Source organism: Pristiophorus japonicus, unplaced genomic scaffold, assembly GCF_044704955.1.
Source record: "Pristiophorus japonicus isolate sPriJap1 unplaced genomic scaffold, sPriJap1.hap1 HAP1_SCAFFOLD_819, whole genome shotgun sequence".
Taxonomy (NCBI): domain Eukaryota; kingdom Metazoa; phylum Chordata; class Chondrichthyes; family Pristiophoridae; genus Pristiophorus; species Pristiophorus japonicus.
The window spans coordinates 27,501-41,127 of NW_027254739.1; the positions used below are offsets into that span (position 1 = coordinate 27,501).

Consider the following 13,627-nt stretch of genomic DNA (forward strand, 5'->3'; position numbering starts at 1 on the left):
ACAACTGCTTGGCAGGGTTTCAGTGGAGTGGGGTACTGCAATCATAGTTTTACAGCTGTTAGTTACAATGGTGTCAGCAGAAATTCCCTCACACTAAATATCGGGAGGACCGAAGCCATTGTCTTCGGACCCCCACAAACTGCGTTCCCCAGCCCCCGACTCCATCCCTCTCCCCAAATCCTGTCTGAGGCTGAACCAGACTGTTCGCAACCTGGGTCTCACATTTGACCCTGAAATTAGCTTCCGGCTACATGTCCACAGCATAACTAAACCCGACTATTTCCCCCTCCGTAACATCGACCGTCTCCACCCCCTGCCTCAGCTCATCCGCTGCTGAAACCCTCATCCCTGCCTTTGTTACCTCCAGACTTGACTATTCCAACACACTCCTGGCCGGCCTCCCACATTCTACCCGACGTAAACTCGAGGTGATCCAAAACTCGGCTGCCCCCGTCTCCTAACTCACACCGAGTCCCTCTCACCCATCACCCCCTGTGCTCACTGCCCCCGTGTCCTAACTCACACCCAGTTCCGCTCACCCATCACCCCCTGTGCTCACTGCCCCCGTGTCCTAACTCACACCCAGTCCCGCTCACCCATCACCCCCTGTGCTCACTGCCCCCGTGTCCTAACTCGCACCGAGTCCCGCTCACCCATCACCCGCTGTGCTCACTGCCCCCGTGTCCTAACTCACACCGAGTCCCGCTCACCCATCACCCCCTGTGCTCACTGCCCCCGTGTCCTAACTCACACCCAGTCCCGCTCACCCATCACCCGCTGTGCTCACTGCCCCCGTGTCCTAACTCACACCCAGTCCCACTCACCCATCACCCCCTGTGCTCCGTGTCCTAACTCACACCCAGTCCCGCTCACCCATTACCCCCTGTGCTCACTGCCCCGTGTCCTAACTCACACCCAGTCCCGCTCACCCATCACCCGCTGTGCTCACTGCCCCCGTGTCCTAACTCACACCGAGTCCCGCTCACCCATCACCCCCTGTGCTCACTGCCCCCGTGTCCTAACTCACACCCAGTCCCGCTCACCCATCACCCGCTGTGCTCACTGCCCCCGTGTCCTAACTCACACCCAGTCCCACTCACCCATCACCCCCTGTGCTCCGTGTCCTAACTCACACCCAGTCCCGCTCACCCATTACCCCCTGTGCTCACTGCCCCGTGTCCTAACTCACACCCAGTCCCGCTCACCCATCACCCGCTGTGCTCACTGCCCCCGTGTCCTAACTCACACCCAGTCCCGCTCACCCATCACCCCCTGTGCTCACTGCCCCCGTGTCCTAACTCACACCCAGTCCCGCTCACCCATCACCCCCTGTGCTCACTGCCCCCGTGTCCTAACTCACACCCAGTCCCGCTCACCCATCACCCCCTGTGCTCACTGCCCCCGTGTCCTAACTCACACCCAGTCCCGCTCACCCATCACCCCCTGTGCTCACTGCCCCCGTGTCCTAACTCACACCCAGTCCCACTCACCCATCACCCACTGTGCTCACTGCCCTGTGTCCTAACTCACACCAGTCTCGCTCACCCATCACCCGCTGTGCTGACTGGCCAACATTGGCTCCTGGTTAAGCAATGCCCCAATTTCAAAATTCTCATCCGTGTTTAAAAATCCCTCTCTGGCTCTTGCCCCTCCCGATCTCTGTAACCCCCTCCAGCCCCTACACCCCTCCCTAACTCTGTAACCTCCTCCAGCCCCTACACCCCTCCCTATCTCTGTAACCTCCTCCAGCCCCTACACCCCTCCCTATCTCTGTAACCCCCTCCAGCCCCGACACCCCTCCCTATCTCTGTAACCCCCTCCAGCCCCTATACCCCTCCCTATCGCTGTAACCCCCCTCCAGCCCCTACACCCCTCCCTATCGCTGTAACCTCCTCCAGCCCCTACACCCTCCCTATCTCTGTAACCTCCTCCAGCCCCTACACCCTCCCTATCTCTGTAACCTCCTCCAGCCCCTACACCCCTCCCTATCTCTGTAACCTCCTCCAGCCCCCACACCCCTCCCTATCTCTGTAACCTCCTCCAGCCCCAACACCCCTCCCTATCTCTGTTACCTTTTCCAGTCCCTATACCCCTCCCTATCGCTGTATCCTCCTCCAGCCCCTACACCCCTCCCTAATTCTGAAGAATCTAACCCAGTTATATGGAGACCAAAACTGCACAGTGCTCCAAGTGTGGTCTAACCCAGGTATATGGAGACCAGAACTGTACATAGTGCTCCAAGTGTGGACTAACCCAGGTATATGGAGACCAGAACTGTGCACAGTGCTCCAAGTGTGGTGTAACACAGGTATATGGAGACCAGAATTGTACACAGTGCTCCAAGTGTGGTCTAACCAAGGTATATGGAGATCAGAACTGTGCACAGTGCTCCAAGTGTGGACTAACCCAGGTATATGGAGACCAGAACTGTGCACAGTGCTCCAAGTGTGGACTAACCCAGGTATATGGAGACCAGAACTGTGCACAGTGCTCCACGTGTGGTCCAACCAAGGTATATGGAGACCAGAACTGTGCACAGTGCTCCACGTGTGATTTAACCAAGGTATATGGAGACCAGAACTGTGCACAGTGCTCCAAGTGTGGTCCAACCAAGGTATGTGGAGACCATTGGGGACGTATCGCTCAAATCTATGGGGCTGGCATTTGATCCCAGCACCCGAGAGGGTGAAAGGCCAATCGCCATCCCCACACCAAGCTGTTGGGACCTCGACACAAAGCCCCAAACCCCGATTTTTACCTCTTGTATGGCCACCCTGTGCCAGTTAATTTCAGCGAAGAAGGGGTGACCTTTAATCTCATCAGCCCTGCAAATACAACACACGACAATATGAGGCACATTAACAAAAGAATCACTGAACACTGACTGGTGTCTCTCAGTGCCCTCTCCCTCAGGGAGATATTTGTACTTTGACTGGTGTCTCTCAGTCTCCTCTCTGTCCGGGAGATATCTGTACACTGACTGGTGTCTCTCAGTCCCCTCTCCCTCAGGGAGATATCTGTACACTGACTGGTGTCTCTCAGTCCCCTCTCTCTCAGGGAGATATCTGTACACTGACTGGTGTCTCTCAGTCCCTCTCCCTCAGGGAGATATCTGTACACTGACTGGTGTCTCTCAGTCCCTCTCCTTCAGGGAGATATCTGTACACTGACTGGTATCTCTCAGTCCCTCTCCCTCAGGGAGATATCTGTACACTGACTGGTGTCTCTCAGTCCCTCTCTCTCAGGGAGATATTTGTACACTGACTGGTGTATCTAAGCCCCTCTCTCTCAGGGAGATATCTGAACACTGACTGGTGTCTCTCAGTCCGTCTGCCTCAGGGATATCTCTGTATAGTGACTGGTGTCTCTCAGTCTTCTCTCTCAGGGAGATATCTGTACATTGAATGGTGACTCTCAGTCCCTCTCCCTCAGGGAGATATCTGTGCACTGACTGGTGTCTCTCAGTCCCTCTCCCTCAGGGAGATATCTGTACACTGACTGGTGTCTCTCAGTCCTCTCTCCCTCAGGGAGATATCTGTGCACTGACTGGTGTCTCTCAGTCTCTCCCTCAGGAAGATACCTGTACACTGACTGGTGTCTCTCAGTCCCCTCTCCCTCAGGGAGATATCTGTACACTGACTGGTGTCTCTCAGTCCCTCTGCCTCAGGGAGATATCTGTACACTGACTGGTGTCTCTCAGTCCCTCTCTCTCAGTGAGATATCTGTACACTGACTGGTGTCTCTCAGTCCCTCTCCCTCAGGGGGATATCTGTGCACTGAATGGTGTCTCTCAGTCCCCTCTACCTCAGGGAGATATCTGTACACTGACTGGTGTCTCTCAGTCCCTCTCCCTCAGGGAGATATCTGTATACACACTGGTGTCTCTCAGTCCCCTCTCTCTCATTGAGATATCTGTACACTGACTGGTGTCTCTCAGTCCCTCTCCCTCAGGGAGATATCTGTACACTGACTGGTGTCTCTCAGTCCCTCTCCCTCAGGGAGATATCTGTACACTGACTGGTGTCTCTCAGTCCCTCTCCCTCAGGGAGATATCTGTACACTGACTGGTGTCTCTCAGTCCCTCTGCCTCAGGGAGATATCTGTACACTGACTGGTGTCTCTCAGTCCCCTCTCCCTCAGGGTGTTATCTGAACACTGACTGGTGTCTCTCAGTCCCTCTGCCTCAGGGAGATCTCTGTATAGTGACTGGTGTCTCTCAGTCCCTCTCCCTCAGGGAGATATGTGTACACTGACTGGTGTCTCTCAGTCCCTATCCCTAAGGCGGATATCTGTACACTGACTGGTGTCTCTCAGTCCCTCTCCCTCAGGGGGAGATCTATATACTGACTGGTGTCTCTCAGTCCATCTCCCTCAGGGAGATATCTGCACACTGACTGGTGTCTCTCAGTCGTCTGTCCCTCAGGTAGATATCTGTACACTGACTGGTGTCTCTCAGTCCCTCTCCCTCAGGGAGCTATCTGTACACTGACTGGTGTCTCTCAGTACCTCTCCCTCAGGGAGATATCTGTACACTGACTGGTTACTCTCAGTCCCCTCTCCCTCAGGGATATATCTGTACACTGACTGGTGTCTCTCAGTCCCCTCTCCCTCAGGGAGATATCTGTACACTGACTGGTGTCTCTCAGTCCCTCTCTCTCAGGGAGATATCTGTACACTGACTGGTGTCTCTCAGTCCCTCTCGCTCAGGGAGATATCTGTACACTGATTGGTGTCTCTCAGTCCCTCTCCCTCAGGGAGATATCTGTACACTGACTGGTGTCTCTCAGTCCCCTCTCCCTCAGGGAGATATCTGTACACTGATTGGTGTCTCTCAGTCCCTCTCTCTCAGGGAGATATCTGTACACTGACTGGTGTCTCTAAGTCCCTCTCTCTCAGGGAGACATCTGTACACTGACTTGGTGTCTCTCAGTCCCACTCCATCAGCAAGATATCTGTACATTGACTGGTGTCTCTCAGTCCCACTCCCTCAGGGAGATATCTGTGCACTGACTGGTGTCTCTCAGTGCTCTGTTCCTCAGGGAGATATCTGTACACTGACTGGTGTATCTCAGTCCCTTTCCCTCAGGAAGATATCGGTACATTGACTGGTGTCTATCATTCCCTCTGCCTCAGGGAGATATATGTACATTGACTGGTGTCTCTATGTCGCTCTCCCTCAGGGAGATACCTGTACACTGACTGGTGTCTCTCAGTCCTTCTCGCTCAGGGAGATATCTGTACACTGACCTGTGTCTCTCAGTCCCCTCTCCCTCAGGGGGATACCTGTACACTGACTGGTGTCTCTCAGTCCATCTCCGTCAGGGAGATATCTGTACACTGACCGGTGTCTCTCAGTCATCTGTTCCTCAGGGAGATATCTGTACACTGACTGGTGTCTCTCAGTCCCTCTCCCTCAGGAAGATATCTGTACATTGACTGGTATCTATCAGTCCCTCTGCCTCAGGGAGATATCTGTACACTGACTGGTGTCTCTCATTCCCCTCTCCCTCAGGGGGATATCTGAACACTGACTGGTGTCTCTCAGTCCCTCTGCCTCAGGGAGATATCTGTATAGTGACTGGTGTCTCTCAGTCCCTCTCCCTCAGGGAGATATCTGTACACTGACTGGTGTCTCTCAGTCACTCTCCCTCAGGGGGATATCTGTGCACTGACTGGTGTCTCTCAGTCCCATCTCCCTCAGGGAGATATCTGTACACTGACTGGTGTCTCTCAGTCCCTCTGCCTCAGGGAGATATCTGTACACTGACTGGTGTCTCTCAGTCCCTCTCTCTCAGTGAGATATCTGTACACTGACTGGTGTCTCTCAGTCCCTCTCTCTCAGTGAGATATCTGTACACTGACTGGTGTCTCTCAGTCCCCTCTCCCTCAGGGAGATATCTGTACACTGACTGGTGTCTCTCAGTCTCTCCCTCAGGAAGATATCTGTACACTGACTGGTGTCTCTCAGTCCCCTCTACCTCAGGGAGATATCTGTACACTGACTGGTGTCTCTCAGTCCCCTCTCCCTCAGGGAGATATCTGTATACACACTGGTGTCTCTCAGTCCCCTCTCTCTCAGGGAGATATCTGTACATTGACTGGTGTCTCTCAGTCTCTCCCTCAGGGAGATATTTGTACACTGACTGGTGTCTCTCAGTCCCCTCTCCCTCAGGGAGATATCTGTACACTGACTGGTGTCTCTCAGCCCCCTCTTCCTCAGGGGGATATCTGTACACTGACTGGTGTCTCTCAGTCCCCTCTCTCTCAGGGAGATATCTGTACACTGACTGGTGCCTCTCAGTCCCTCTCCCTCAGGGAGATATCTGTGCACTGACTGTTGTCTCTCAGTCCCCTCTCCCTCAGGGAGATATCTGTACACTGACTGGTGTCTCTCAGTCCCTCTGCCTCAGGGAGATATCTGTACACTGACTGGTGTCTCTCAGTCCCCTCTCTCTCAGGGAGATATCTGTACACTGACTGGTGCCTCTCAGTCCCTCTCCCTCAGGGAGATATCTGTACACTGATTGGTGTCTCTCAGTCCCTCTCTCTCTGGGAGATATCTGTACACTGACTGATGTCTCTCAGTCCCTCTGCCTCAGGGAGATATCTGTGCACTGACTGGTGTCTCTCAGTCCCCTCTCCCTCAGGGGGATATCTGTACATTGACTGGTGTCTCTCAGTCCCTCTCCCTCAGGGAGATATCTGTACACTGACTGGTGTCTCTCAGTCTCTCTCCCTCAGGGAGATATCTGTACACTGACTGGTGTCTCTCAGTCCCTCTCCCTCAGGGAGCAATCTGTACACTGACTGGTGTCTCTCAGTCCCTCTCCCTCAGGGGGATATCTGTGCACTGACTGGTGTCTCTCAGTCCATCTCCGTCAGGGAGATATCTGTACACTGACTGGTGTCTCTCAGTCCTCTGTTCCTCAGGGAGATATCTGTACACTGACTGGTGTCTCTCAGTCCCTCTGCCTCAGGGAGATATCTGTACATTGACTGGTGTCTCTAAGTCCCTCTGCCTCAGGGAGATATCTGTACACTGACCTGTGTTTCTCAGTCCCTCTGCCTCAGGGAGATATCTGTACACTGACTGGTGTCTCTCAATCCCCTCTCCCTCAGGGTGTTATCTGAACACTGACTGGTGTCTCTCAGTCCCTCTGCCTCAGGGAGATCTCTGTATAGCGACTAATGTCTCTCAGTCCCTCTCCCTCAAGGAGATATGTGTGCACTGACTGGTGTCTCTCAGTCCCTATCCCTAAGGCGGATATCTATACATTGACTGGTGTCTCTCATTCCCTCTCCCTCAGGGAGATATCTGTACATTGACTGGTGTCTCTCAGTCCCTCTCCCTCAGGGAGATATCTGTACACTGACTGGTGTCTCTCAGTCTCTCTCCCTCAGGGAGATATCTGTACACTGACTGGTGTCTCTCAGTCCCCTCTCCCTCAGGGAGATATCTGTACACTGACTGGTGTCTCTCAGTCCCCTCTCCCTCAGGGAGATATCTGTACACTGATAGGTGTCTCTCAGTCCTCTGTTCCTCAGGGAGATATCTGTATATTGACTGGTGTCTCTCAGTCCCTCTGCGTCAGGGAGATATCTGTACATTGACTGGTGTCTCTCAGTCCCTCTCTCTCAGGGAGATATCTGTACACTGACTGGTGTCTCTCAGTCCCTCTCTCTCAGGGAGATATCTGTACACTGACTGGTGTCTCTCAGTCCCCTCTCCCTCAGGGAGATATCTGTACATTGACTGGTGTCTCTCAGTCGCACTCCCTCAGGGAGATATCTGTGCACTGACTGGTGTCTCTCAGTCCTCTGTTCCTCAGGGAAATATCTGTACACTGACTGGTGTCACTCAGTCCCTTTCCCTCAGGAAGATATCTGTACATTGACTGGTGTCTATCAGTTCCTCTGCCTCAGGGAGATATCTGTACATTGACTGGTGTCTCTATGTCGCTCTCCCTCAGGGAGATACCTGTACACTGACTGGTGTCTCTCAGTCCTTCTTGCTCAGGGAGATATCTGTACACTGACCTGTGTCTCTCAGTCTCCTCTCCCTCAGGGGGATATCTGTACATTGACTGGTGTCTCTCAGTCCCTCTCCCTCAGGGGGATATCTGTACATTGACTGGTGTCTCTCAGTCCCTCTCCCTCAGGGGGATATCTGTACACTGACTGGTGTCTCTCAGTCCCTCTCCCTCAGGGAGATATCTGTACACTGACTGGTGTCTCTCGGTCCCTCTCCCTCAGGAAGGTATCTGTACACTGACTGGTGTCTCTCAGTCCCCTCTCCCTCAGGGAGCTACCTGTATACTGACTAGTGTCTCTCAGTCTCTCCCTCATGGAGATATTTGTACACTGACTGGTGTCTCTCAGTCCCCTCTCCCTCAGGGAGATATCTGTACATTGACTGGTGTCTCTCAGCCCCCTCTCCCTCAGGGGGATGTCTGTACACTGACTGGTGTCTCTCAGTCCCCTCTCCCTCAGGGAGATATCTGTACACTGACTGGTGTCTCTCAGTCCTTCTTGCTCAGGGAGATATCTGTACACTGACTGGTGTCTCTCAGTCCCCTCTCTCTCAGGGAGATATCTGTACACTGACTGGTGTCTCTCAGACCCTCTCTCTCAGTGAGATATCTGTACACTGACTGGTGTCTCTCAGTCCCTCTCCCTCAGGGGTTATCTGTCCACTGACTGGTGTCTCTCAGTCCCCTCTCCCTAAGCGAGATATCTGTACACTGACTGGTGTCTCTCAGTCCCTCTCCCTCAGGGGGATATCTGTACTCTGACTGGTGTCTCTCAGTCCCCTCTCTCTCAGGGAGATGTCTGTGCACTGACTGGTGTCTCTCAGTCTCTCCCTCAGGGAGATATCTGTACACTGACTGGTGTCTCTCAGTCCCCTCTCCCTCAGGGAGATATCTGTACACTGACTGGTGTCTCTCAGTCCCCTCTCCCTCAGGGAGATATCTGTACACTGACTGGTGTCTCTCAGTCCTCTCTCCCTCAGGGAGATATCTGTACACTGACTGGTGTCTCTCAGTCCTCTCTCCCTCAGGGAGATATCTGTACACTAACTGGTTACTCTCAGTCCCCTCTCCCTCAGGGATATATCTGTACACTGACTGGTGTCTCTCAGTCCCTCTCCCTCAGGGAGATATCTGTACACTGACTGGTGTCTCTCAGTCCCTCTCCCTCAGGGAGATATCTGTACACTGACTGGTGTCTCTCAGTCCCTCTGCCTCAGGGAGATATCTGTACACTGACTGGTGTCTCTCAGTCCCCTCTCCCTCAGGGTGTTATCTGAACACTGACTGGTGTCTCTCAGTCCCTCTGCCTCAGGGAGATCTCTGTATAGTGACTGGTGTCTCTCAGTCCCTCTCCCTCAGGGAGATATGTGTACACTGACTGGTGTCTCTCAGTCCCTATCCCTAAGGCGGATATCTGTACACTGACTGGTGTCTCTCAGTCCCTCTCCCTCAGGGGGAGATCTATACACTGACTGGTGTCTCTCAGTCCATCTCCCTCAGGGAGATATCTGCACACTGACTGGTGTCTCTCAGTCGTCTGTCCCTCAGGTAGATATCTGTACACTGACTGGTGTCTCTCAGTCCCTCTCCCTCAGGGAGATATCTGTACATTGACTGGTGTCTCTCAGTCCCTCTCTCTCAGGGAGATATCTGTACACTGACTGGTGTCTCTCAGTCCCTCTCTCTCAGGGAGCTATCTGTACACTGACTGGTGTCTCTCAGTACCTCTCCCTCAGGGAGATATCTGTACACTGACTGGTTACTCTCAGTCCCCTCTCCCTCAGGGATATATCTGTACACTGACTGGTGTCTCTCAGTCCCCTCTCCCTCAGGGAGATATCTGTACACTGACTGGTGTCTCTCAGTCCCTCTCTCTCAGGGAGATATCTGTACACTGACTGGTGTCTCTCAGTCCCTCTCGCTCAGGGAGATATCTGTACACTGATTGGTGTCTCTCAGTCCCTCTCCCTCAGGGAGATATCTGTACACTGACTGGTGTCTCTCAGTCCCCTCTCCCTCAGGGAGATATCTGTACACTGATTGGTGTCTCTCAGTCCCTCTCTCTCAGGGAGATATCTGTACACTGACTGGTGTCTCTAAGTCCCTCTCTCTCAGGGAGACATCTGTACACTGACTTGGTGTCTCTCAGTCCCACTCCATCAGCAAGATATCTGTACATTGACTGGTGTCTCTCAGTCCCACTCCCTCAGGGAGATATCTGTGCACTGACTGGTGTCTCTCAGTGCTCTGTTCCTCAGGGAGATATCTGTACACTGACTGGTGTATCTCAGTCCCTTTCCCTCAGGAAGATATCGGTACATTGACTGGTGTCTATCAGTCCCTCTGCCTCAGGGAGATATATGTACATTGACTGGTGTCTCTATGTCGCTCTCCCTCAGGGAGATACCTGTACACTGACTGGTGTCTCTCAGTCCTTCTCGCTCAGGGAGATATCTGTACACTGACCTGTGTCTCTCAGTCCCCTCTCCCTCAGGGGGATACCTGTACACTGACTGGTGTCTCTCAGTCCATCTCCGTCAGGGAGATATCTGTACACTGACCGGTGTCTCTCAGTCATCTGTTCCTCAGGGAGATATCTGTACACTGACTGGTGTCTCTCAGTCCCTCTCCCTCAGGAAGATATCTGTACATTGACTGGTATCTATCAGTCCCTCTGCCTCAGGGAGATATCTGTACACTGACTGGTGTCTCTCATTCCCCTCTCCCTCAGGGGGATATCTGAACACTGACTGGTGTCTCTCAGTCCCTCTGCCTCAGGGAGATATCTGTATAGTGACTGGTGTCTCTCAGTCCCTCTCCCTCAGGGAGATATCTGTACACTGACTGGTGTCTCTCAGTCACTCTCCCTCAGGGGGATATCTGTGCACTGACTGGTGTCTCTCAGTCCCATCTCCCTCAGGGAGATATCTGTACACTGACTGGTGTCTCTCAGTCCCTCTGCCTCAGGGAGATATCTGTACACTGACTGGTGTCTCTCAGTCCCTCTCTCTCAGTGAGATATCTGTACACTGACTGGTGTCTCTCAGTCCCTCTCTCTCAGTGAGATATCTGTACACTGACTGGTGTCTCTCAGTCCCCTCTCCCTCAGGGAGATATCTGTACACTGACTGGTGTCTCTCAGTCTCTCCCTCAGGAAGATATCTGTACACTGACTGGTGTCTCTCAGTCCCCTCTCCCTCAGGGAGATATCTGTACACTGACTGGTGTCTCTCAGTCCCCTCTCCCTCAGGGAGATATCTGTATACACACTGGTGTCTCTCAGTCCCCTCTCTCTCAGGGAGATATCTGTACATTGACTGGTGTCTCTCAGTCTCTCCCTCAGGGAGATATTTGTACACTGACTGGTGTCTCTCAGTCCCCTCTCCCTCAGGGAGATATCTGTACACTGACGGGTGTCTCTCAGCCCCCTCTTCCTCAGGGGGATATCTGTACACTGACTGGTGTCTCTCAGTCCCCTCTCTCTCAGGGAGATATCTGTACACTGACTGGTGCCTCTCAGTCCCTCTCCCTCAGGGAGATATCTGTGCACTGACTGTTGTCTCTCAGTCCCCTCTCCCTCAGGGAGATATCTGTACACTGACTGGTGTCTCTCAGTCCCTCTCCCTCAGGGAGATATCTGTACACTGACTGGTGTCTCTCAGACCCTCTCCCTCAGGGAGATATCTGTACACAGACTGGTTTCTCTCAGTCCCTCTCCCTCAGGGAGATATCTGTACACTGACTGGTGTCTCTCAGTCCCTCTCCCTCAGGGGGATATCTGTACACTGACTGATGTCTCTCAGTCCCTCTCCCTCAGGGAGATATCTGTACACTGACTGGTGTCTCTCAGTCCCTCTCCCTCAGGGAGATATCTGTACACTGACTGGTGTCTCTCAGTCCCCTCTCTCTCAGGGAGATATCTGTACACTGACTGGTGTCTCTCAGTCCCTCTCCCTCAGGGAGCAATCTGTACACTGACTGGTGTCTCTCAGTCCCTCTCCCTCAGGGGGATATCTGTGCACTGACTAGTGTCTCTCAGTCCATCTCCGTCAGGGAGATATCTTTACACTGACTGGTGTCTCTCAGTCCTCTGTTCCTCAGGGAGATATCTGTACACTGACTGGTGTCTCTCAGTCCCTCTGCCTCAGGGAGATATCTGTACATTGACTGGTGTCTCTAAGTCCCTCTGCCTCAGGGAGATATCTGTACACTGACCTGTGTCTCTCAGTCCCCTCTCCCTCAGGGAGATATCTGTACATTGACTGGTGTCTCTCAGTCCCTCTGCCTCAGGGAGATATCTGTACACTGACTGGTGTCTCTCAGTCCCCTCTCCCTCAGGGTGTTATCTGAACACTGACTGGTGTCTCTCAGTCCCTCTGCCTCAGGGAAATCTCTGTATAGCGACTAATGTCTCTCAGTCCCTCTCCCTCAAGGAGATATGTGTACACTGACTGGTGTCTCTCAGTCCCTATCCCTAAGGCGGATATCTATACATTGACTGGTGTCTCTCAGTCCCTCTCCCTCAGGGAGATATCTGTACATTGACTGGTGTCTCTCAGTCCCTCTCCCTCAGGGAGATATCTGTACACTGACTGGTGTCTCTCAGTCTCTCTCCCTCAGGGAGATATCTGTACACTGACTGGTGTCTCTCAGTCCCTCTCCCTCAGGGAGCAATCTGTACACTGACTGGTGTCTCTCAGTCCCTCTCCCTCAGGGGGATATCTGTGCACTGACTGGTGTCTCTCAGTCCATCTCCGTCAGGGAGATATCTGTACACTGACTGGTGTCTCTCAGTCCTCTGTTCCTCAGGGAGATATCTGTACACTGACTGGTGTCTCTCAGTCCCTCTGCCTCAGGGAGATATCTGTACATTGACTGGTGTCTCTAAGTCCCTCTGCCTCAGGGAGATATCTGTACACTGACCTGTGTCTCTCAGTCCCCTCTCTCTCAGGGAGATATCTGTACACTGACTGGTGTCTCTCAGTCCCTCTCCCTCAGGGAGCAATCTGTACACTGACTGGTGTCTCTCAGTCCCTCTCCCTCAGGGGGATATCTGTGCACTGACTAGTGTCTCTCAGTCCATCTCCGTCAGGGAGATATCTTTACACTGACTGGTGTCTCTCAGTCCTCTGTTCCTCAGGGAGATATCTGTACACTGACTGGTGTCTCTCAGTCCCTCTGCCTCAGGGAGATATCTGTACATTGACTGGTGTCTCTAAGTCCCTCTGCCTCAGGGAGATATCTGTACACTGACCTGTGTCTCTCAGTCCCCTCTCCCTCAGGGAGATATCTGTACATTGACTGGTGTCTCTCAGTCCCTCTGCCTCAGGGAGATATCTGTACACTGACTGGTGTCTCTCAGTCCCCTCTCCCTCAGGGTGTTATCTGAACACTGACTGGTGTCTCTCAGTCCCTCTGCCTCAGGGAAATCTCTGTATAGCGACTAATGTCTCTCAGTCCCTCTCCCTCAAGGAGATATGTGTACACTGACTGGTGTCTCTCAGTCCCTATCCCTAAGGCGGATATCTATACATTGACTGGTGTCTCTCAGTCCCTCTCCCTCAGGGAGATATCTGTACATTGACTGGTGTCTCTCA

General features: G+C 53.0%; 1 protein-coding gene across 1 annotated transcript in view; it reads right to left on the reverse strand.

Moving 5' to 3' along the window:
• LOC139257290 (beta-adrenergic receptor kinase 1-like) overlaps positions 1 to 13,627 on the reverse strand; it is a gene marked incomplete at both ends in the record, with an annotated part of 167,815 nt that overhangs the window by 2,802 nt on the left and 151,386 nt on the right. The window contains 2 exons of the mRNA XM_070874426.1: positions 1 to 35; positions 2,759 to 2,825. The exon at positions 1 to 35 is cut by the window's left edge and continues 49 nt beyond it. Coding sequence (XP_070730527.1) covers positions 1 to 35; positions 2,759 to 2,825 — 102 coding nt within the window. The remainder of the gene's footprint in view (positions 36 to 2,758; positions 2,826 to 13,627) is intronic.